The sequence below is a fragment of the Hesperophylax consimilis genome, unplaced genomic scaffold (assembly GCF_061612785.1).
Source record: "Hesperophylax consimilis isolate HC1 unplaced genomic scaffold, BYU_Hcon_1.0 scaffold_45, whole genome shotgun sequence".
In the NCBI taxonomy this organism is placed as follows: domain Eukaryota; kingdom Metazoa; phylum Arthropoda; class Insecta; order Trichoptera; family Limnephilidae; genus Hesperophylax; species Hesperophylax consimilis.
In genome coordinates this window covers 477,770-503,790 of record NW_028301275.1, presented here as the reverse complement: position 1 = coordinate 503,790, position 26,021 = coordinate 477,770, and the positions used below count along the sequence as shown (strand labels likewise).

The window sequence follows — 26,021 nt, the reverse complement described above, 5'->3', positions numbered from 1 at the left end:
TTCTCTGTTCATTTTGTTTAGCAAAGACCTCTATCAATGCTTAACACTGATAGTGCGATCAGTCTGTCCTGGCTCAACGTGTTAAAAGATTTTATTCTTTTTAACGTTGAGAAACATCTTTAGCTTTCAACTGAGGTCATTCCAAAGGTCACGAATGGTGCACAAAAGTTTTAGTAATTTCACAGTCTCGGGAAAGTCTTCTAATAAACAAGTACTATAAAAAAGTTGTAAAATTGATAAATCGCCGTTAGCTTTTGAAAAATCGTCGCGGGCGTAAATTGCACAGAGTTTACCTTTTAGGTACTGAACTTTATTTAGGAAGTAAATACGTTTCATACGTTTTAAGCGTCACATTGAAATCATGTTCTGGGAAATTTGACCTGTATCGATTTTTATTAAATAGCTCATTATGGTGTTTACCTTAGGCACGGTAGCCTGAATCCAATTGCATTCTGATGTCAACTTTTCCTAGAACCTTTAAGCTCAAAACTTTTTGTAAATGTAAATGATAAGAATTATGTTTTTTGATTTTTTCAGAAAGGTGAGTTACATCAGTAACACCGCTGATTGTCCAAACTGAATCAACATCGTAAATTAAACACGTAAAACAAAATAAACTATTCAATTGATCACATGCACAGAGCTACAAGCTTTGTTATACATTGTTTTGTTAAATGATCGAGTAAACTTCTTCGATCCAGATTTGCACTCTTATTTTATTATCAGTTCAGGTTTTAGGTGGACCGGCATTTTTTATTATCACTTTGTTTTCAAAACTCGACCTATTATTCTTAATGTATTCCACATTCAAACTCATTCTTAATTTATACGTTGAACAAACACAAAAGTAATCATAAATTAGTATAATATGCAATTGATATGCCTTATTAATAATTGATATACAAGATCGATATAACCTGCAATTAAACTTCAAAACTTTCTCAGAGTAAGAAAAGTTTTAAATTCAAGAGACAATGCCTGGCAACGGCGAGTACTGACTGAACTGATAATAAGTAATCTGACCATCACTCGTCTCTTAATGACAAGTTTTATCCGGTATGCTTGTATCGAAGCAGCGTAACATTCGCTGAAAAATAGCAGATGGTAAATTGAAACAACGATATCGACAATAATATCAAACATACGCGTTTTAGTTTAACTTTCTACTGAATAAACCGTTCCTTCTGATGTGGTGGTAAAACTCCGAACGCCGTTCTTGATATGGTATTATTTGCAAAGAATAGTATGTAATGGTATGGACCCACGCTTTCGACTGTTCCACAGAATATGCGACAAAGCAGTTAAATTTTGGATCGCAATCGAAAACGAACTGCTACGAACATAGGCACAAGTCAAAGTCGGTCTGCAAGTTAAGCGCGCTTAATAAGTAGGTACCTTTTGAATGAGATATTATAACCGAACCGAGTTTCGTATTGTGATTAGCCATGTCGGAAATCTTGTTGGTTGTTCGGCGCTCGGGAGCACATATTAGCTGGCCGCCACTGAACATAACATACTTAACATAAACGGTACATAGCTGGTAACAGTAGGTTATCATCACAAAATTATAAAAATAGGAACCTGTGTACAATATAAGTGGGCGCTTTTCGTTATTTAACCAAAATCCCTTCACTGCAAATGTATCTATATAAATAAAAACGTAAATGTTCTTTTGTTCAAAATTTTAAATCTCCGAAAGTTCTTCTGATTGCTTTGTAATTTTGACACAATGTTGCATTCGAATATGTATGTGTTTTCATATACATATAGTACATAGATGTCACCTGTGACAGGTAAAACATGTTTTTTGTAAACAGCGCCATCTGTTGGACGTAAAAGCAACACGCGCTATTGTTTCTGTATCAGCACAGACAGACTGAACCACAGCAACGCGTTCAGCTAGTTATTTATAAAAAATGGCTCTTTTACAAATTCACTTGTTTTGGATGATGAAAACATAAAACCATTTTCAAACAGAAATAAACTAAATATTCTTGGCTGACTAACTATCCCGCGCTATAACACCCGCGGCCGCCCGTGATCGCCAGGTGATCACTCCTTCTTATTATTCTGTTTATATTATATGTCTGACCATAGTAGAAAAGGAGATGTGGAGTTAGTTTCATGAGGATTTGTCTTTTGGTGACAGATATAGCACCACATGACCCGACTGGTTTTAAGCCACGCATTTCGTATTTCTACCAATTTATAACACATTTCTCTTGAACACTTAAAAATTTATGTTGTTTTTGAAGATAATATTTATACATTTGAGTAGAAACGGTAACTATACGAAATTCCATAGATCGAAAAAAATCTCAAGTGTGCTCCGAAAATGATCACAAACACATTTTGTTTTGTTATTTAACATTTCACAGGTATTAAAAAATTCACAGTGTATCTTTAAATGCAACTTAGGCATTTGTAGAAGGAATTTTTACTAAACGAATCGTGTTTCATTATATATTTTAACAATTTTCGCAATTTTACTGTCTTATTTTTATAATATTAGCGCGCTCACTCTAACATTTGTATTTACATATCTTTTTGAACACTTACTTCGGAGCCTTAAGAACTCTCTCGAACTGTTCGGAGAGTAAAGTTAGCGAGATGAGTCGGTAGTTGAACAGAATCAATTCAGATATCCACATATATTATTTTACAAGCAATAATTATTAGCCTGTAACACTCATCCACATTGAAAAATCTCTTGATAAAAGATACATGACGCCAACGGGACGGTCCCGGTCCACGGTCAACGGTCCCGTTGGCGTCATGTATCTTTTATCAGGAGATTTTTCAATGTGGATGAGTGTTTCAGGCTAATAATTATTGCTTGTAAAATAATTGTTACCCTTTGTGCTATGCATAAAAAATCTTGTCCTAAACATTAGTTTACCAAAAAAAATAAATAATTTATCCACATATATATTTAGTATTTAAGAAGTTGCTTTTAAGACCCAGTATATGCTGTTTGGAATTGCGATTTGGGTAACACCCACCTCTTTTAGTTTTCACAACTGCGCATAGGGTTTTGATTGTCGCTAAGATAGCAATTTTAGATATTTCACTTCTTGCGTTTGCTACATCTGTTGATATTGTTGAGAACTAAAATTAATTTTACCAAAAGTTGGACATACTCTCCAAATTCGCCGTGCATTTAACGGCAACACGTAATAAGGGTCAACAGGAGTCCGCCGATCGTTAGGTATTTGGTACTTGATAAATAAACTTTTATTTCGGTGGACCAATACTAGCGACGTTACTTGACCAGCAATCTTTGTTGCCGCTAGTCCGAGGCAGTAATTTTATTTTCCCCTCCATGTTTACAAATAATACACCATAGTGTATAGCTACACTAAATTCTGCTTTATAATATGTGTGTACCTACTTATATCAATGCAATTTATTTTAAGACGCTTTAAAATTAACGATTTTGTAATGTTTTTAAAAGAATAAAAAATTGAATTGAATTGAATCAGCGGTTTTCCTTTGAAATATAAAACCATAAAAAATATATTATGGTGGTGAATCTGAGATGACGTAGTGATTGTATTAGACAATTAGACCTACTTAAGATGCACACGGCAATGTTAATATAACCTGCACTTCTTTTGTTTCAGCTCAGAGTGGGTCAAGTTCGTCGGATTGGGGGGGAACTTTACACCTCAGTACAACCCTGACGCTATATACAATGTGATAAAAATACACGCCCACCCACTATACAACCATACTTACTCTTCAGTGTATAACAGCATCGCCCTTCTGCAGCTTGACAGACAGTAAGCTTTTCATAATTATACAAAACATTGGAATAATTTTAGTAAAAATAAAAAATATATATTCATGGGTGCGACCGGAATTTGAATTAAAGACCATTTGCTTTTCCGGCATTTACTCTAGCAACTGAACCTTCAGACCTGCCGTATTTCTGCATTCCATTTTATAAACATTTAAGTGTTTAAGTATTATTTTATCAACATTACAAATCTTACGGCCACCGTGGTCGAGTGGTAAGACTCTCGACTAGCAATCCGGAAGTCGCAGGTTCAAATAGTAAATCTTATTTTAGTATTTTTGCGGCACTTTCCAGAGTGGAAGATACTCTCAGTATCGCTCTGGTGTTCACCATTCGGAATTGAAACATTGCTTGAGATGGCTTTAGCCGTATTTGGTGACCAGATCTGAATAGCCAAGTACTTTCCCACCTTCCTCTTCCCCATCTCATTTCCCTCCCTACTGTCTTCAGCCTCACAACATACACCAACTATTGGACATACGATGGTCTCACTGGCTTGGGAGCAGTTGGGACTCTTGTGTGATATTCACATTTTATTTCATTTTTCATCAGGTTGGTCTCATCTGCTAAAATGGTGTACAATTAGGTTGTCATTAGGTAATTTACTTGCTTTTAGTTTGTCATTAAAATAATAGTGCTGATACAAAAGACAATGGCATCTCCACACTGACCTACAAACAAGGGTTAGTTCAAGCAACGCCGGTTCCTTATAACTTATTAGCAGGAATAGTTCCACCCAAAGATATTATAAAGAAGAACGAGATGTGCTATGAGCAGTTCGTACTGTGTGGAATTGTTTTGCCCAGTGTCGCCGGTTTTGTTCACCAATACTACTGCACACCTTCGCTTACGCTAAGGTAGCCGCACTAATACATAGAACAGATTTCTGTGCGTACACGTCCCGATACCGTTCAAAGTACCCTAATTAGGTAGTACTCCGCCTACGGTCCGACGGACAACATAGCATATCTCGTTCTTCTAATATCTTTGGTGCCACCTCAGTGTAGGTCGACCAACAAACACTCCTATGTCCTGTCCTATCTTCCATTCTTGCTACATGCCCTGCTAGCGGAACAGGCCCACTGTTGCTTCACATGGTCTGATGCTCTGTAGGGAACTCGCTTGCATACAAGGGTTAGTTCAAGCAACGCCGGTTCCTTATAACTTATTAGCAGGAATAGTTCCACCTGTATAGTGCCACCTCAGTGTAGGTCGACCAACAAACACTCCTATGTCCTGTCCTATCTTCCATTCTTGCTACATGCCCTGCTAGCGGAACAGGCCCACTGTTGCTTCACATGGTCTGATGCTCTGTAGGGAACTCGCTTGCATACAAGGGTTAGTTCAAGCAACGCCGGTTCCTTATAACTTATTAGCAGGAATAGTTCCACCTGTATAGTGCCACCTCAGTGTAGGTCGACCAACAAACACTCCTATGTCCTGTCCTATCTTCCATTCTTGCTACATGCCCTGCTAGCGGAACAGGCCCACTGTTGCTTCACATGGTCTGATGCTCTGTAGGGAACTCGCTTGCATACAAGGGTTAGTTCAAGCAACGCCGGTTCCTTATAACTTATTAGCAGGAATAGTTCCACCTGTATAGTGCCACCTCAGTGTAGGTCGACCAAAAAACACTCCTATGTCCTGTCCTATCTTCCATTCTTGCTACATGCCCTGCTAGCGGAACAGGTCCACTGTTGCTTCACATGGTCTGATGCTCTGTAGGGAACTCGCTTGCATACAAGGGTTAGTTCAAGCAACGCCGGTTCCTTATAACTTATTAGCAGGAATAGTTCCACCTGTATAGTGCCACCTCAGTGTAGGTCGACCAACAAACACTCCTATGTCCTGTCCTATCTTCCATTCTTGCTACATGCCCTGCTAGCGGAACAGGCCCACTGTTGCTTCACATGGTCTGATGCTCTGTAGGGAACTCGCTTGCATACAAGGGTTAGTTCAAGCAACGCCGGTTCCTTATAACTTATTAGCAGGAATAGTTCCACCTGTATAGTGCCACCTCAGTGTAGGTCGACCAACAAACACTCCTATGTCCTGTCCTATCTTCCATTCTTGCTACATGCCCTGCTAGCGGAACAGGCCCACTGTTGCTTCACATGGTCTGATGCTCTGCAGGGAACTCGCGCGCATACAAGGGTGGACTACAGCAAACTGTGCGCCACACTAAACACTTTAATATAGAAACAGGCCCACTGTTGCTTCACATGGTCTGATGCTCTGTAGGGAACTCGCTTGCATACAAGGGTTAGTTCAAGCAACGCCGGTTCCTTATAACTTATTAGCAGGAATAGTTCCACCTGTATAGTGCCACCTCAGTGTAGGTCGACCAACAAACACTCCTATGTCCTGTCCTATCTTCCATTCTTGCTACATGCCCTGCTAGCGGAACAGGCCCACTGTTGCTTCACATGGTCTGATGCTCTGTAGGGAACTCGCTTGCATACAAGGGTTAGTTCAAGCAACGCCGGTTCCTTATAACTTATTAGCAGGAATAGTTCCACCTGTATAGTGCCACCTCAGTGTAGGTCGACCAACAAACACTCCTATGTCCTGTCCTATCTTCCATTCTTGCTACATGCCCTGCTAGCGGAACAGGCCCACTGTTGCTTCACATGGTCTGATGCTCTGTAGGGAACTCGCTTGCATACAAGGGTTAGTTCAAGCAACGCCGGTTCCTTATAACTTATTAGCAGGAATAGTTCCACCTGTATAGTGCCACCTCAGTGTAGGTCGACCAACAAACACTCCTATGTCCTGTCCTATCTTCCATTCTTGCTACATGCCCTGCTAGCGGAACAGGCCCACTGTTGCTTCACATGGTCTGATGCTCTGTAGGGAACTCGCTTGCATACAAGGGTTAGTTCAAGCAACGCCGGTTCCTTATAACTTATTAGCAGGAATAGTTCCACCTGTATAGTGCCACCTCAGTGTAGGTCGACCAAAAAACACTCCTATGTCCTGTCCTATCTTCCATTCTTGCTACATGCCCTGCTAGCGGAACAGGCCCACTGTTGCTTCACATGGTCTGATGCTCTGTAGGGAACTCGCTTGCATACAAGGGTTAGTTCAAGCAACGCCGGTTCCTTATAACTTATTAGCAGGAATAGTTCCACCTGTATAGTGCCACCTCAGTGTAGGTCGACCAAAAAACACTCCTATGTCCTGTCCTATCTTCCATTCTTGCTACATGCCCTGCTAGCGGAACAGGCCCACTGTTGCTTCACATGGTCTGATGCTCTGTAGGGAACTCGCGCGCATACAAGGGTTAGTTCAAGCAACGCCGGTTCCTTATAACTTATTAGCAGGAATAGTTCCACCTGTATAGTGCCACCTCAGTGTAGGTCGACCAACAAACACTCCTATGTCCTGTCCTATCTTCCATTCTTGCTACATGCCCTGCTAGCGGAACAGGCCCACTGTTGCTTCACATGGTCTGATGCTCTGTAGGGAACTCGCTTGCATACAAGGGTTAGTTCAAGCAACGCCGGTTCCTTATAACTTATTAGCAGGAATAGTTCCACCTGTATAGTGCCACCTCAGTGTAGGTCGACCAACAAACACTCCTATGTCCTGTCCTATCTTCCATTCTTGCTACATGCCCTGCTAGCGGAACAGGCCCACTGTTGCTTCACATGGTCTGATGCTCTGTAGGGAACTCGCGCGCATACAAGGGTGGACTACAGCAAACTGTGCGCCACACTAAACACTTTAATATAGAAACAGGCCCACTGTTGCTTCACATGGTCTGATGCTCTGTAGGGAACTCGCGCGCATACAAGGGTGGACTACAGCAAACTGTGCGCCACACGAAACAGTTTAATATAGAAAGATACCTAGCGCAGACCCTTGAAACATCTCAGATTGTCTGAATTGTCGAAAAATCAGTTCCAATTTAGAAAATAATGGCACTTAAATTCAAAATAAAAGTTCTGGATACGATTTGAGAATTTTACGGCCAAAATTATTGTAGTGATTTATTTTTGGGGTATTATGCCATGTTGCGCTACCTCCTTCTTTATACAACGTTTCGGACAGCATTATAGTTTCCTTCATCAGGACAGATGTGTAATCGAATATGAAATTACATGTTTATTTGTAATTACTGTAATGCTTTTTTTTTTTTTTTTTTTTTTTTTTTTTTTTTTTTTTTTTTTTTTTTTTTTTTTTTTTTTTTTTTTTTATATATTCAATAATATTATTATTGGGTTTATAAAAACAGTTTATTTTTAAACAAGTTCTGCTGTGTAATTATTATTACGCGTGACAGCTGTTTCGCCCTCTGAAGGCATTATCAAACTGTGGGTAGCCCACTTACAGACGATACATTTATATTATTTCTAGGTAGGTATTTTAATTTCAATTACTGATTTCTTAATTGATTTTTGAGTAAAATATTAGAAATTATTAATGGTTATTACCCCAGCAAAGTTTCCCCAATTAGTGTAATGTTTAAATTTGACTGAATGTCTTAATGTTAGTTATTCCCAAACGATGACTCATAGGGTTATTTTAATAGCATAATTAAGTACTTCATAGTGTACTCATATTTGCCCTAGGTTTGAAGATATCTAGTAGGGGTGAACGAATTATATTTGTTTGTTCATTAATTAGAATAGCTTTCGGATTATTAGAGTTTTTGTTAATTTCTAACTGTTCTAAAAGATTCAGTTTACGGCCTTTATTTTGAACGTGTAACGGAGTTGGTTTATTATTATCATTAAGTGAGTGATTTTCATCTAGGAGATGTTTGGCAAATTGAGATTGCATTTTATTATTATTTTTAAAAGATCTAATATGTTCTTTGAACCTAGTGTTAAAGGACCGGCCCGTTTGTCCAACATAAACAGCGTTGCATTCGTCACACTGGAGTTTATAAATGCCACTATTTTGTAATTTGAGTACCTTACTTTTTGAGTTTTTAAGAGATGATCCTAAGTTATTATTTGTGCGGAAGGCAATATCTAAGCCAGACTTTTTGAGGACTTTGGCAATTTTATTAGATGTCTGTCCGATGAATTCTAAACACCCGAATTTATTATTCGTCTTATTATTAGTCTTAATAACATCCCACTCGACAAGAAAGCATACGAGAAGGAAAAAAATACAATCCTAACTATTGCTAAAAATAATGGCTTCAAGGGTAGAGACATTGAAAAAATAATTAATAATAACAAACACAAAAATAACCTTAAATTAATTTACCCAGCGACTAATAATAAGACGAATAATAAATTCGGGTGTTTAGAATTCATCGGACAGACATCTAATAAAATTGCCAAAGTCCTCAAAAAGTCTGGCTTAGATATTGCCTTCCGCACAAATAATAACTTAGGATCATCTCTTAAAAACTCAAAAAGTAAGGTACTCAAATTACAAAATAGTGGCATTTATAAACTCCAGTGTGACGAATGCAACGCTGTTTATGTTGGACAAACGGGCCGGTCCTTTAACAATAGGTTCAAAGAACATATTAGATCTTTTAAAAATAATAATAAAATGCAATCTCAATTTGCCAAACATCTCCTAGATGAAAATCACTCACTTAATGATAATAATAAACCAACTCCGTTACACGTTCAAAATAAAGGCCGTAAACTGAATCTTTTAGAACAGTTAGAAATTAACAAAAACTCTAATAATCCGAAAGCTATTCTAATTAATGAACAAACAAATATAATTCGTTCACCCCTACTAGATATCTTCAAACCTAGGGCAAATATGAGTACACTATGAAGTACTTAATTATGCTATTAAAATAACCCTATGAGTCATCGTTTGGGAATAACTAACATTAAGACATTCAGTCAAATTTAAACATTACACTAATTGGGGAAACTTTGCTGGGGTAATAACCATTAATAATTTCTAATATTTTACTCAAAAATCAATTAAGAAATCAGTAATTGAAATTAAAATACCTACCTAGAAATAATATAAATGTATCGTCTGTAAGTGGGCTACCCACAGTTTGATAATGCCTTCAGAGGGCGAAACAGCTGTCACGCGTAATAATAATTACACAGCAGAACTTGTTTAAAAATAAACTGTTTTTATAAACCCAATAATAATATTATTGAATATATAAAAAATAAAAATTAAAATGGAGTTCTACAAATTAAACTTAATAACAATAAATATACTGTAATGCTGTCCGAAGTGAGCTAAAGAAGGAGATATGGCATAACACCCTCAAAGTTCTGGAGTTAATTGAACCATTGCTACGGACAGAGTCACAACTGACATTAGAACCCATTTGTAATTATTATTACGATGTTACAATCTATTCAAAATTAAAGTCACGAAATAAATTATTGCCATTTTCCTATGTCAAATAACAGGTGACAGGGTCTCACAAGTGTCATGCGTCATGCGTCATGCCGGAATATCGGCATACCGCACCTAAAGGGTTAAGGAATATTATTGCATTGCACTACCACTTCACAGTTTTTCAAAAATAAATTATATCCATTTCAGGGTAACATTCACAAGCAGTATAATCCCAGTCTGTCTCCACACCGGCACAACTCTTCCTGACAGTGGCTTCATCCTCACTGGGTGGGGTGGCACATCTGAACATGACTACAAGGTTAGAACACATTTCTCTGCCTTCATGATGAACAATGACTGATGATGTTATAACGATAAGATTGACAGCTGTGGCTTTTTTTTTTTTTTATTTTTTTTTATATTAACTCCACACAGGAGGCCCTGAAGAAAATAATTTCCCTCAGGGCCTATGTCATCTTTGGGGATGCTGTGTGGAGGGTCTTTTTGTGGAGAGGAAGGAGTGAACATGGGTCTTGAAGAGTCCCATGTTGTAGGAGGGAGGAAACACAGAGGCCGGCAGTTCGTTCCACAGCCGAGCTGTTGAACTTAAGAACGAATCGTAGAAGCGACCCGTTCTCACGTGACAAATGTCAACCGTGTACAAATGTTGGGCGCGCGTTTGGCTTGTATCCCGACTACGCACCGGTGCGGAAGGGATCAATGACGCTAGTTCCTCAGAGCATCTTCCATTGTAATACCGATAGAACAAGGACAGCATACCTACCCGACGCCTGTGCTCTAAAGATTGCAGTCCGTTTGTTAAGATTGGGGAATCTATCAAACGGACCTAAATGTATATTTATTTAAATAGATATCTAACCATCACGCCGTCTCCCCGCAGGGGTAGGCAGAGAGGATGGACCGCCACACAACTCTGTTTTAACACACTTTCCTTGCTTCATGCACATTAATACATAGGTTCTGTTAATCTGATTCTTGAGATGACTCAAGTACTTGCCATGTCTACCCAGTCCTGGGAGTCCCAGGCGTCTTCTACCATCCACTTGTGCGTCTTATATTCTCCTATTTCTACCACTCTGAAGAGGAGCAAATATTTAAATAATAAAATATAAAAATATCTAAATATATTTAATTTTATTCAAATAAAATGTTAATTAAAGCACACACTTAGAAGTATCTGGTTCAAATCCCAGTGGTAAATTTCACAATAAATTTATTAAAAGTAATTTACATATATATTTGTGGCACGTTCCAGAGTCGAAGATACTCTCAGTATCACCCTGGTGAAAGATCTCATTCGAATCGAATGTATCTTGAAATGGCTGTAGTCGTGTTTGGTGACCAGATCTAATTAGTCAGATACTTCCCCACCTTCCTCTTTCCCATCTCATTCCCCTCCCCTTTTACACAACTGAGGATGTCATAGTCCCACTAATTCTAGACGGTTGGGAGCAGTTGTAACACTATTTACATTAAAAAACACATTTCTTCAAAACCTAACTTCACATTGTAATACTGTACGGATTGTTCTCATTGGATAAAACAATTAGTTGGTACGTTTTTCAACATTTCAGACGACAATGCAGAGAGTATCTCAGGAGGAGTGCTCTAGAGCATTCCCCGCTGGCAGCTATGGACACCGTGCCGGCATAAAACATGACCTGGAGATTTGCAGCCGCCCAGTCAGCACAACTGGAGGATGTGGGGTATGTAACGCTGGGATGTATTGTAAACCAAGCTCATTATAATACTGATGTACTTATTATTTAATATTTTGATAATAAAACAATGATATAACAAGAATTTTATAAATAACAAAAGAGTTGTCCCGCTGCCTGCCCCATGGCAGCTTGTCTACAAGGTTTACCATTTTTCTTTAATTTAATAAACATAACACATAATCATTTTACATATAAAACTTAGTTTTAACTTCACAAAAATGTTTAAATTATGTATTGCAAGATTCAATTACTTAGGACGGGTTGTATCATAGAATTTGAACAATTCATCAAATTTCAAAGCTGATTTTCAAGTTCTGTGAAGGTTCTATCCAAGTTCTGTTCTCAGTTATGTGAAGCCTCTGGCAAGTTATCATAGAATAATAGGACTTGAATAGAATCTACACAGAACTTGAAAATCATCTTTCAAATTTGACGAATTGTTAAAATTCTGCAAAGCAACCCGTCCTTATTATTCTTCTGATTACTCACTTCTATCAGAATGTATCTAATATTAAAGAGAAACTACCTCCTTTATCTTGTTCCCACTATTAATTAATTCCTCCCGTGGATTATTATTTGGGTAACTTTTTTCACATTATCAAAAATTGAAACACGCTTTGGCGAGTCCATTTTTATAAATTTGTGAATTCCTCCGAGTATCTGTTTGGTAAATTTTGAATATCGAATTGAAATAAAACAATTGCTGAGTTCATTTTGAAATAGTCCAAAATGGCGAGATGAACAGTTTTAAAGCACTTCCCGGTAAGATACCGGGAAAACAGGTATAGGGCGCTAGTCCATATAAAACTACACATCCACACTTAGTTAGCAGGAGCTCACATCAGAAACATCTAGCGACATTCTAGTTCCATGCAGGTCTGTAAAAGACAAGATACATATATAGTATACATCCTCGGCACCATCAGTTAGTCTCCAAGGAGTCTAGTCCATCTACAGGAAACACTGGTGTTCTGTTCCTGCTGTTTCCCTCTAGTTCCTGGTGCTGGTGCCAAGGGCTGTCCTGACAGGTGTTCTGGCCAGCGAAGCCGTCCCAGGTTTAAGCATATAGTATACATCCTTGGCGCCATCGGTTAGTCTCCAAGGAGTCTAGTCCATCTACAGGAAACACTGGTGTTCTGTTCCTGCTGTTTCGCTCTAGTTCCTGGTGCTGGTGCCAAGGGCTGTCCTGACAGGTGTTCTGGCCAGCGAAGCCGTCCCAGGTTTAAGCATATAGTATACATCCTTGGCGCCATCGGTTAGTCTCCAAGGAGTCTAGTCCATCTACAGGAAACACTGGTGTTCTGTTCCTGCTGTTTCCCTCTAGTTCCTGGTGCTGGTGCCAAGGGCTGTCCTGACAGGTGTTCTGGCCAGCGAAGCCGTCCCAGGTTTAAGCATATAGTATACATCCTTGGCGCCATCGGTTAGTCTCCAAGGAGTCTAGTCCATCTACAGGAAACACTGGTGTTCTGTTCCTGCTGTTTCCCTCTAGTTCCTGGTGCTGGTGCCAAGGGCTGTCCTGACAGGTGTTCTGGCCAGCGAAGCCGTCCCAGGTTTAAGCATATAGTATACATCCTTGGCGCCATCGGTTAGTCTCCAAGGAGTCTAGTCCATCTACAGGAAACACTGGTGTTCTGTTCCTGCTGTTTCCCTCTAGTTCCTGGTGCTGGTGCCAAGGGCTGTCCTGACAGGTGTTCTGGCCAGCGAGCCGTCCCAGGTTTAAGCATATAGTATACATCCTTGGCGCCATCGGTTAGTCTCCAAGGAGTCTAGTCCATCTACAGGAAACACTGGTGTTCTGTTCCTGCTGTTTCCCTCTAGTTCCTGGTGCTGGTGCCAAGGGCTGTCGCGCGAAGCCGTCCCAGGTTTAAGCATATAGCTCTTCATGTTTAGCAGCAGGTTTAGTTCAAGGAAGGAAGATAGTCGACATTCATTATTGGCGTGCGTCATAGAATAAACAAGTCTGACCATTCTTTGCTTCATTCTTGTACGCACAACTGTGTTTCATTACCATTATGGAATTCAAATGGGATGAAACAGAGCGCGTGCTACATGGGCTAGAACCAAAATAAACCAAGTCAGTGGTGTTCGTTAGTCAGTTCTATTTAAATCTGCATGGAAGGAATTTCGAGTACTTATTATCTATTCAGTGGCGTGCGTAAATAAGTTAAAAATTTATTGTTATTTTTATTTCACGGATAATTTTAGTGAAATTATTTATCTTTATTACATTTCCAGCACGTTCCGGAATTGTAAATACTCTCAGTATCACCCTGGTAGAAGGCCACCATTCAAATCGAAAAGTTGCTCTATGATTGTAGTGATTGTAATTAACAAATCTTAAGTTTTCATAGGAAATTTTGGTTTTTATTTAATAAGAGATAAATGGAAACATACTTTTTGGACGTAAGGTTAGGTTAGGTTAGGTTTACCATTTCTATTTAAAATAAATGTAAACACTGACTACCTACCACTGATTAATTAATTAATCAATAATCTGCCATTTGGAGTGTGTTCACCTTTTTTTTCCTTAAAAAAAAATAAACCTATTGCTTTATTTGATCTCAGAGCTGGTACGAGGGCACCCCGCTGACGGCACCCAACAGCCCCAGGGTGGGCTGCACACACCTGTTGGTGGGGTTGTTATCCTCGTCTATGTCTTCACCCTGCACACACAGCAACACGAGGATATCTACCTACATCCCCTGGATAGAGGGTATTGTGTGGCCTGAAAGCGGTGTTGTTGTCTAGGACCTTGTTTTAGACAATTTTTAAATTTATTTTTGTTGCCCTGCCCCCTTCTTGCCCTCTCTCTGCCCCCCCCATGCCGACGAGCATGACTTGTATACACGGTGTTTGGAAACTTGTAGTACAAGCGGCAAACTGGCGGATCTACATCACATAGAAAACCCATGGTTTTGTACGATCTGAACATTTCAATTTAAAAAAAAATTCTATTAAAAATTTCTGTAGCCGGCCCAACCCTTCGACACATTTTAAAATACAATAAACAGCTGGTGTTAACCCCTCAACTACCAATTTAAAAAATATATATAAATTCCAACTTCGGTCTCGATTTACTCCAAAATGAAAGATCGCATAATAAAAAATACTTATGTGATAGGTTCATCAGTTTCCCGTTTGTACTATGAGTTTCCAGACAACATGTATAACAAAAATTCCACACAGGCAAGGCCAGTGGGTAGGCATACTTGGGATTAGTTAAAGGTACTTAAACATGACTTATTGTGGAATGAAATACCTATATTACTTTTATAAACAGGAGATTTTTATGTTTTAATAATATCAAAATCAGTTGTATTTTTTAAATTAAACACGTTTTCTGAAGAAAAACATATTTTTGTAAAATTGTTTCTAAACATAAATACAAAAATGATGCGCTTAAAATTTTTCTTCCTTCTATCAGAGTAATATAGAGTAAAATGAAAATTTTATCGACCGTATTCTGTTACTTTAATAAAAACCAGTTTACTGAAGTTATATAACAAATCTGAGGTCAATCGGCCAACTGGTTATTGAGAAATCGTAGTTGTCGATTTGTATTTGTGCGTGTAAAATGGATGTACCATTGGGTGAGATTAAAATGAAGTAATTGATAGTTAGCAGCTAATCAGCCAACCCAGGTCCAAGAACAACTTGTTCCTCTCTCTTGGAAATTGCATTATAGTCAGTTTGGCATTCTGTCCTTCAGTTCTTGTTACTTGTTGCCTTTTCACTACTTGTCAGTAGTCATACTTCCCTCTATTCTATAACTCTATCATTCTATCAATATATCACTACAGTAGAACCTCGTTAATTCGAAATCCAGCGGACATCAAAAATCAAATTTCGAATTAACGAATTCCCACGTAATTCGAAATTTTATGAACAAAAAAAAAAAAAAAACGCCGAAAATCGATTTTCTCGGCCGCCTCTTCAAATCCGGGTGGTATTTTAGTTGTAAATTCGTATTAATACCAATTATTTCTTTATTTTCGCGGTCGATTACCGTAGCGGCCGGCCCTGTAAATTCAGATATTCGTAAAAATGCTATATATTTACGCGTAAATCGAGATTTTGCTGCCGATTTCGGTCGCGCCCTACCCTTTAAATTGAGATATTCGTAAAAATACGATATATTTCCGCGTAAATCAAGATTTCGCGGTAATTTTCCGTCGCGGCCGGCCCTTTATTTCAAATATCTGAATTTGAATTCGTAAAAAAACGATATATTTCCGCGTAAAACGAGGATTCGCGGCCGTATTCCGTCGCGGCCGGCTCTTCAAATTCAGATATTCGAAATAAATTCATAAAAATGCTATATATTTACGCGTAAATCGAGATTTCGCTGCCGATTTCGGTCGCGGCCTACCCTTTAAATTGAGATATTCGTAAAAATACGATATATTTCCGCGTAAATCGAGATTTCGCGGTAATTTTCTGTCGCGGCCGGCCCTTTATTTCAAATATCTGAATTTAAATTCGTAAAAATACGATATATTTCCGCGTTAAACGAGAATTCGCGGCCGTATTAGGTCGCGGCCGGCTCTTCAAATTCAGATATTCGAAATAAATTCGTAAAAATATGATATATCTCCGCGTAAATCGAATTTTGTCGGCAGTTTTTCGTCGCGGCCAGCCTTTTAAGTTCAGATATTTGAAGTAAATTCGTAGAAATATGTCATATTTCGGCATGGATCGAAAATTCTCGGCCGATTTCCGTCGCGCCGTATTTTTTCAACGCGGAAGTAAAGTTAGTAAAAATACGATATATTTACGCGTAAATCGAAATTACGCGGCTGAGTTTCGTCGCGGCCGACCCTTTAAATGCAGATATTTGGCGTAAACTCGTAAAACTACGACTTATATCCGCGTAAAATGTATTTTCTCGGCCCTTTAAACTCGGATATTCGAAATAAATTTGAAAAAATACGACATTCCAGTGTAAATCGATTCAGATTTACAAAATAATAATACTAATTAGGACGATGTATAACCACGTAAAAATACATTTTTCGGCGTTTTACCGCCACGGCTGACTTTTAGATTCAGATTTACGAAATATTATGATTTATTTTCGCAAAAATCAAATTTTTTCGAATTACACGAACAAATTTTCGTGCGCGGACAAAAATAAATTTCGAATTACGAATTAACGAATTTCGAATTAAAAAAAATTTTGTATGAAAAAATTTTTCAGCGGAAATTTTTTTTGCGAAAATTTCGAATTACGCGTTTTTTCGAATTATCGGGGTTCGAATTAACGGGGTTCTACTGTATTCAGTTTGGACAGTCTACACTCAATTCTACAACCTTTTCTTTCTAGACAACAATACCGCATTAAGTAAGGTGGGGATGATGGGTAGATACTGCGTGCAAATGAATCAGGAATATGTTTTAGTGTTTTGTGAACACCTCACTAGGAGAACAACATCATATGCTGAGGTGTTCACATGTCTTAGTTCTGATATGTTAATGTTAATGAAATGGATTTTAAATGCCTGAGTTATGTTTGGTGTTATTAATATTATGTATTGTAAATGTTTTTGACTCTTGTTTAATTTTAATAATATAATTTTAAATTTGTACGTCTTTTGTTTTGATTCATATTTTTTTTCCATCTTTAGTGTTGGTGTATTCTGTATTACCGATATTGTCGATAAAAGCCTTTACGATCAATGATGGTTGAAGGTAGACAAATTAACGAAAGAAATAAAACTTTACTTGGAAAATTTAAGCCAGAAAACAAGAGAAAAATGCGCAAATACATAAAAACTATTGATAAAATAAAAGCACCTGAATTCGGCGGTCACCTCTGGTGTGGAGCCCTAACAAGCCCCTTGACTGTGTGCTGAAACTGTCGATGCGTTTTCCTTTCTTAACAAACGGATTGCAATTTTTAGAGCATAAACGTCAGGTAGGGATGATCATGAGAAAACATGTGGCGATTGGAAAAGAAAGCAATAATGAGTAAGATTAAGAAAGAGATGTCTAGACGGTTAGGATTAAAAAAAAAAAAAATTACATAAGAATACCATATAAATGGGACTACATTAACAGAGATGTGATATGGCTTATATAAAAATGGCTTGACTCTAACTTATTAACTTAAATATAGATAAAGTAAATTCGTAACCTTCAGCATAAACTCGAGAGGCCAAACCCCAAAAACATCTACCTTAAAATACATTCCTGTCGCTCAGCGAGCACCCCATGCAATTGTACTCCAATCACACTAACGGAAAATATCAAATATCTTGGTATATACTTCGACCGTTATTTTAAATGGGACAGACATATAGAGTTGGTTAAAGGAAAACTAAACTAATTGATTTACTTTTTCAAAAACGTGAGAAATATACTAAACATATTTGATATAAAGAATATATACCTCGCAATAGCACAATCCATAATGGAATACGGCATTATTGCCTGGGGCTATGCCAGCAAAAAATACAAAGACACACCAGAAAACCTTAATAAAAGTAATACTTAAAGTACCAATACTAACACTGTAATGATCTGTCCTCTTCAAACTTTTCCTTCTCTTCTTTCTACGATAAATTTTCTTTAAGTCCCATAGGTAACTTTTCCATAAGGCTTTGGTTATGTATATATCCGGGGTAGGAATGTCCTCCCTGCCGTCTTTACAAGCCCTTGCCCCTCTCTTTATTACACACCCCTTCAAGTGTGTGCACCCTAGTTTGTCTACGTGGTTTACGATCTTGATCGTAATCATTTCACGTGACGGTTCAGTATAAAAAGGTTTCACCGAACGTTGTGTTGGCTTTTTTGTTTCTCGGTATAGAAACCTAGTTATCTTTGTATGTGTGTGGTACCCCTCGGTTCTTTTGAAATAGAGTGAGTTGAATCCATTACCGCTGTGTTTTAAAGCCATTTCATAAACCTCATTCTCTGACTCGCCTGCTCACCGACTAGCTACGTGATTCTACCTGTCGTAGGGTAATGTGAGTATAACAAGGTGTTAGATTTTATATGTGTGATAAACATACGATAAATTTATGGTGTTAGTTGTCGGCGCCATCCATGTATATATTTTGGGAGGGGAAGGAGAGGAAAGGGAATGAATTTGTTCAAGCTAAAGTTGGCTCCTCCTCTTTACCAAACAAAACCGATGGATGATAATTTGAAAAAGGCTATCGATATCTGCGTGTCTGGATATCACAACCGGCCGGGTCTCCCTTTGTTCCAAATCGGCAACCGTCACGCCAGAATAAAGAAAACCAGGTCTCCTCACCAATTTCAGAATTGCCCCAACCTCATGCACCTCCAGGAAAATCTACTTTACTGAGTGTAGAAGGGGAAAACCATGACATCCCTTGTCACGAATCTAGTCGCGAAAATGTGACACGTAAGGTCCTAAGTTACATGCCACCTCTAGAAAACGCTGTAAATTCCTCGTCGTCGGGAATTTACATCCCTTTCTAGGTCAATAACATAGATAACACACGACGATCTTGTCGACATTTAGCCCGCTTCTATCGATAGGTTTTGTGTGCTATCCATTCAGCCAATTATCATGTGAGATATATGTAAGGTTTACTCGAAATGCCAAATTTAGGATGAGGACTGTCTGTATTTTAATATTTGGTTCCAGTAATTATTTCATGAGGATACTAGCATCCTCGTGTATTAGGTATGGGTAACTTCTATTGAATACCTATCCTCTCAGGTAGGTATAAACGGACAATTGGTTTGATTTTTGGCATTTAATTTAAAGAGGCTGCCTACCTCTCGAAAAGAACCTGTTGAGAAAAGTTGTTCGGATGGTAGTTTTATTTCGGAGATTACCATCTCCCCCTTTTGACTCTAGATTTGTTTTTGTGCATCCCAATTTGTAAATTAGAAAGTCAAACAATAGATGAAAAGTATCAAATTAGAAAGTCAAATAACAGAAGAAGAGTATTCATTTTGTTCTGTCTGGTTGCATCCGATCGCTTTCTATTCGGGCGGTCATACGCTAGCAAAACTTCTCCTTCGACTGACTGTACACCGCGCCTCGGCGTACATATGAAAAGGTCATTGGCCCGTCTCCCCTTTTCAGCTGATAGATAATCTGATTGACACATTCCCTTTTGAAACATTATTTGGGCGGCAGGGGCTGTAAACTTAGTTGCTGTTCTTCGTTGTATCCGTCTTTTAAAGGGTTTTCTGAAATTTAATAAATAATATAAAAAACTCACCCAGTTAGCCATCTCCCACTCTCAGCGTGAAGTCTACCTGGTTACCCACTAAATAGCTAAATCAGTTTAGTTTTACGGTCTCCTCCCTACCGGCATTCCTTCCTCCTTTTAGCGAAATCCTTGCAATTTGTTCAATTTTTGTCCCCTCCCTACGCCTATAAAAGGGTAATTAAATAATTCTGTAAATACAATTGTACCTCCCTAATCTCTGTCAGGATTCGAACCCGAGTTTTATGATTTGTTTGATTCTCTGGTTTACGGTCTCTGTGGTTAGAACGCCATCTCGCCAATCGTTAATTCTTCCTTAATCCGATCAAACACTTCCTGCCTTTAAATACGTTCACTCTGTTTTAAACGCAATCATTATCATTATTATTTCCATGTTGTTAAGACAAGCAATCTAGTCCGAACTGTATACGAAATCACGCTTAAATCAACACAACTTTATAACACAATCGCGATCGCACAACACCTAGCGCCCCTGAGGTGATTTTTTCACAAAACGGCGCTCTACAAATTACCCAATTTTCTATATTAAATGCTTTTCTGAATGCATTTTCCATATTAAATGCTTTTTTGCAACATTCTTCCTACCATCTCCACTCATATTTTTTTCATAAGCCCAAAATATCAGTCGGTCCTCAACCTCGCTATGAGAGATAATTTACATTTGTCAAGTTGCTCCCTGGTAGGAGCCCTAGCAATTGAGTGATACCATTACAAAACATACTGATTCAAATACTGAACATGGGGCCATGACGCTGTAATATTAAATGTTAGATAGCAGTTTCTATGTTTTTACGTTAGCAACATTAGTCCCGCGCAAATTTTTTGCGGTTTCATAATCTGTAGTCGTGGTGTTTTTGGATTTACCATTATGTAATATGTTTGTTCTACATTGATGTCCATTATTAAATGACAAAATTGTTTGAAAATTCTATAATTATTTTAATTGCTTGACCTGAGAAACCATTTTGCATTTTCAATGCATTTTGAAAATAGGTATTTTGCATTTGAAATGCTTTTCTAAAAACCATTTTGCATTTTCAAATGGAAAAGTTTTGACCCATCAAACACATAAATTATAAACTAATGGTTTTGGGTACCCATTTTGCCCATCTCTGAAAATAACATAACAAATTAAAATAAAATAGAAAATAAGTAAGGCAGCTACCTACACTGCAGAGATTTAAAAAAAAAGATAATGGACAATTAGAAAAAAAAAAAATCGGAAGGTTGCGGGTTCAATTTCCATCGGCGGCATTTATTTTTTCTCAGAGTTTATTTATTTTTAAATATGTTTGGGTGTTTCAGACTAATATTTATTGATTATAATAATTTGTTAATATAAATTCAATTAAAAATAATAAAATAAAGGTTTAAAATAATATTTATGGTATTTTCCAACAATGTCCTAAATCCTGTATCTAAATTTCGCTAATAAACAATTAGTTAATATTAATTAAGTGTTAATCTCAAGTAGGGTTGCCATCTCTAAAATTTGGCAACCAGGACAAGAGGCGTGAAAACCCCGGATTTTAGAGCCCATAACCCGGACATGTCAACAAGTTTTTTTAAACACAGTCAGTGTAATAAAAACAGTTTAAAATGTCATAAATCACCTTTTTATTTATTTTCAGACCTTAAAATTGAATTTTGTCATCTTTTATCATCAATAATAATAATAATAATAATAATTGGATAATTTGTAGAGCGCCGTTTTTGTGAAAAATCACCTCAAGGGCGCTGTACAATTTATTTCCTAGGATCTACATTTGTTATTTAGACCAACTGTGCCAGCAGGAGGTTCGTCATCCGTTCAGGCATGTGTCTGCCGCCGATATAGCGCTGACATGTGTCTGCTGCCAATAAAGAGCGCCGACACAACATCCTCACATAGACAACAAACCTTGGCAGCACCGCTGTGACGCTCGACGAAGACAGAAGATGGAGACTCTGCTGCAAGAGTCATAGGTAGCGAAGGAACTGTACCAGCTGCTGCAGGGAGAGAGACTACCCCGTCCACCAACTGTGCCAGCACGAGGCTCGTCATCCGTTCAGGCATGTGTCCGCCACTAATATAGCGCTGACATGTGTCTGCTGCCAATAAAGAGCGCCGACACAACATCCTCACATAGATAACAGACCTTGGCAGCACCGCTGTGCAAAATCACCTCATTTTAAATGTACCTAACAAAACAGAATCTTATTACAGTTTGTTACACATTGTTTTCATAATCAGTCAGAATTTTTTCATTCTTAAAATAAAACAAAAATTATTAATATACTCTGTTATGAAAACAAAACCTTATTAAAATATTAAACTTAACATTATTCAATTAAATTTTTAAACAAAAATCTTAAAAATACTGAGACCATTTTAGTATTCAGTCTTACAATTTTTGAGGTAACTCTTTTAACTGAATAATAATTTTCTTCTTTAAATTTGTGTCAGCAGCCATTTACACAACAAAATATCTCTTAACATAATATGAATTAAATTCAGTCTTCTTAAATCTTAAGCAACAAAACTGACCCTTTTTAAGGTTTAGACTAACTGAAATGTAAGTTACATAATTTTTTTTTAAAACATAAAATATCCAAAACTATTCTCATTTATATCTCCTTAAATTTTAATCAACAGCCATATTACATTAACACGGGCATTAGCCTAGTATGGTTGTAAAAAAAACATAACAATTGTTATTTCAACAAATCTATGAAATAATTAAAATAAAAATTCTACGTTTCTTTTACGTAATAAAAACAATCATAACTTTAACTACAAATATGAATAGAAATTATAGCACTTGTAAGTACATTATTTGATTATCTAGCTATTAAAGATTTTTCCTCAGCCTCTTGCCTTTTTACTTTTCAGTTTTTTTGTATTTATCACTCTTTCCGATAGCTTTTAGAATATCTTCCCTTTTTAAAAGGAATTTGTAAAAATCAATGCAGCTGTATTCTTGGAAATTGAATTTAATTTTAATTACTGACGAGATTGTTTCAACGTTTAGTAAATTTCTTTCTTTTGTCCATTGTTGTGAAATTAATGAGAATATTCTCTCCACGTTGGCATTATGAGCCGGAATGCAAAAAAAAAATACTGTGCAATTTTCAGCAATTCCGAATATAAATTCGCATTTGGTGTTTTAAAAAATTGTACCCAAAGTTGATTTGAATTTAAAAGCTTATCTTGTTCAGTTAGGTTTTGACTAAAAGCCTTTTAATTCACCCACTCATCAAATAATTTTGCGTCGTCAATATCTGTGTTTTTGTCTTTTAAATAAAGAACAGTTTCTTCAATAAGAGTCCATTCTGTGTTGTTAATAATTTTTGGCAAAAACCAGTCAAATTTCTCAAATTGTTTTAACGGTTGCATCCATTCTTCAATGTACGTTTTGATTTCCTTGTAGAAGTCATGCGAGTATTTTATAAACTCTTTTTTCGTGTTTTCATCTTTATTTATAATACTCTGAACATTCAACGGCACGAAACTTTCCTTAATTCGGTCATCTAAGCTTTTTGTTATGGATGCATGTATGCTTCTGGTTTCAAGGACTGAATTATCACTTTTCTCTAATTTTGTGAATTTAACGAGTCGGTTCGTCGCGGCGTGCAGGCACAGTCTGTGTGTGGCGGGCGGCCCAAGACTTTACAGTTTTAAAGCCGGACTACAAATGAAACCCCGCCCGGACGCTCCCCGGACGCCTTCTAAACTAGGACAAATCCGGGGAAACCCGGACGGATGGCAACCCTAATCTCAAGTGACCTACCGGGTAAGTATTGTACTGTATATTATCTCCATATATAGTTAGAAATAACATAGATCATTGTAGAAATGTATTATATAGTAAATCACATTGAGGTCGCTGTAGCGACTTGATTAGCGATTAGCGATTGCGATTATTTATTTTTTATTAATGCCCTGAAAAAAGTAAAATTATACCAGAATACTCTCTCGGAAGAGAGAATAATTTACAGCAAAAATACATACTTATACAAAGGAAAAGAAACATTTAAGAACATAATATAATGGACTAGTTAATTGCGTGCGAATGCATTCATTCATCTTGTTCTAACAATAATTGACAAACATTAGAAAGAACACAAAAGGCCCATAAAGTAAAGGTATAAAGTTTTATATTATGCATTAAAAATATGCATAATATAAAAACCTGGACATCTCAGTTTAGTTTTAGCATGACTCCGATATTACTCGTTCTTGTCTCAATAATCCAATTTTTTTTTAAATCCGGTATTCGGTATGTAAAATAGGGGGTGCTCCTGTCAAAAGGGTTGGATTTGGATGCTTCAACAACATTAGAATACATTAACTAATCAGATTATTATCTTAAATAAAGCAACAATAGTGAAATACAAATATTTTGTACTAAAATCTACCAATGGTTTGTTTGAAAACTTGTATTAAGTCAGTCAACAAATTCGTTTACATTTAAAGGAGATGAATTTGCTTTTAGGATTGAGGGGATTAGAGATTCTGAGGCGCTGAAAATGAAAATCGACGTGAAGATTTTCTTACATTCGAATAGAACTCGGGAATCTGAATAATTGTTCAGTTTTTCCGAAACAACTCGCCCTAAAGCTGGGTCCAGACATGTTCTTTTGTCCGTACCGTACCTCCGTTTCGTACCAGCGCACTGTGTTTCGTTTCATACAGCTAGACGGAAAAAAGTCACTTTGGAATTCTTGAAAAATGACGTCATGGGGGTATTAACAGGTAGTTAGTGTGACAAATGATTTTGTAATTGGGGTAATTAATGCACGGGTTGACTCACACCAGAGCCCCAAAGTTAGGTAAATTAATTAATGAATTATCAGTTGCTTTTATTCGTATCTTGTCGCGCGAGCTGTAAGGTTGTTTATGTGCTTAAAATAATGTGTTTTGGTTCTAAAAAAAATGGAAACTACTTTGGAAGGTATGTAGTATGTTATAATTGTAAGATTTTAATATAAAACATTACAGTTTTAAAAAAAAATTATGTTTAACTTGTGTATTTTTTCGTGGTTTAAAAATAATCAATTTCTAACTTCTCGAGAATTTTTTTCGGATAAAGTATCAATAAGGTTCCGTGATTTTTTTTTTGTAGATTGAACAATTCATTTTCTATTCAAATCAGTTGCGATATTTTTGCTCATTAATGCTCACCAATCATAATTTGTCATTTCACAGGCACCACATACCAGATTTCCAGGCAGGAATTGTTCGAGACGTTGAGAAGTTTACCCAAGAAAAAAAGGTTTCAGGGAATATATAATCATATTTTAAGTAAATTTGAACGTCAAAATCTCAGTGCAAGCAGTGAAAAAAATTTGCCAAGTACAGTTAATATCTTTGAATATAACCAAAAAGTGGATCGCAGCTTCTCGGATTTAATAAATTTTAGAATTAACATTGAAGATGTAGATTTGAATGTAAAATTTAAAATGTTATTAACTATGGTAGATGGCAAAATTTGCAATGTAATGACTGGAAACAAGTCGACTATGTCGTGTTATATTTGTGGTGCCAAACCCAGTGAAATGAATACTACGGTTATCAATATTGATATTATTATTTTATTTTCTGACTGTACTTTCTGCAACTAATGCTTGTTTTTATTAAGTTCTGTTACTAAATATGACTAAAATTGTTTTCCTAGATCAGTAATAATGATTGTTTTGATTATTTTTTAGCTATTTTATTTATACTTTCGCAATTGTTTCGTGATGTAGTATTATATTTTTTGACTGTGCTTTTATATATTTATTATTCTCAAAATAGACATATTTTTAACTTTTAAAATTTTTTTTCTTTAAAAACCTCAAATACGGTATTAATACTGTTATTAATTATTTAAAAAAAAATCACTTTCAACCCAAATTTTCAATACATTCAGATTAAATACTCCCCACAAGAGGGTTCCAAACACTTAATAATTATAAAAGAGTTTTTTCCGTCTAGCTTGTATGAAACGAAACACTGTGCAG

General features: G+C 36.9%; 1 protein-coding gene across 1 annotated transcript in view; it reads left to right on the top strand.

Moving 5' to 3' along the window:
• Nucleotides 1–15,617, top strand: part of LOC149408902 (serine protease persephone-like) — a 30,329-nt gene extending 14,712 nt beyond the window's left edge. Inside the window, exons 8-11 of the mRNA XM_089650330.1 lie at nt 3,624–3,782; nt 10,292–10,403; nt 11,680–11,811; nt 14,392–15,617. Coding sequence (XP_089506456.1) covers nt 3,624–3,782; nt 10,292–10,403; nt 11,680–11,811; nt 14,392–14,574 — 586 coding nt within the window. The 3' untranslated portion in view covers nt 14,575–15,617. The remainder of the gene's footprint in view (nt 1–3,623; nt 3,783–10,291; nt 10,404–11,679; nt 11,812–14,391) is intronic.
• Nucleotides 15,618–26,021: the final 10,404 nt, after the last annotated feature.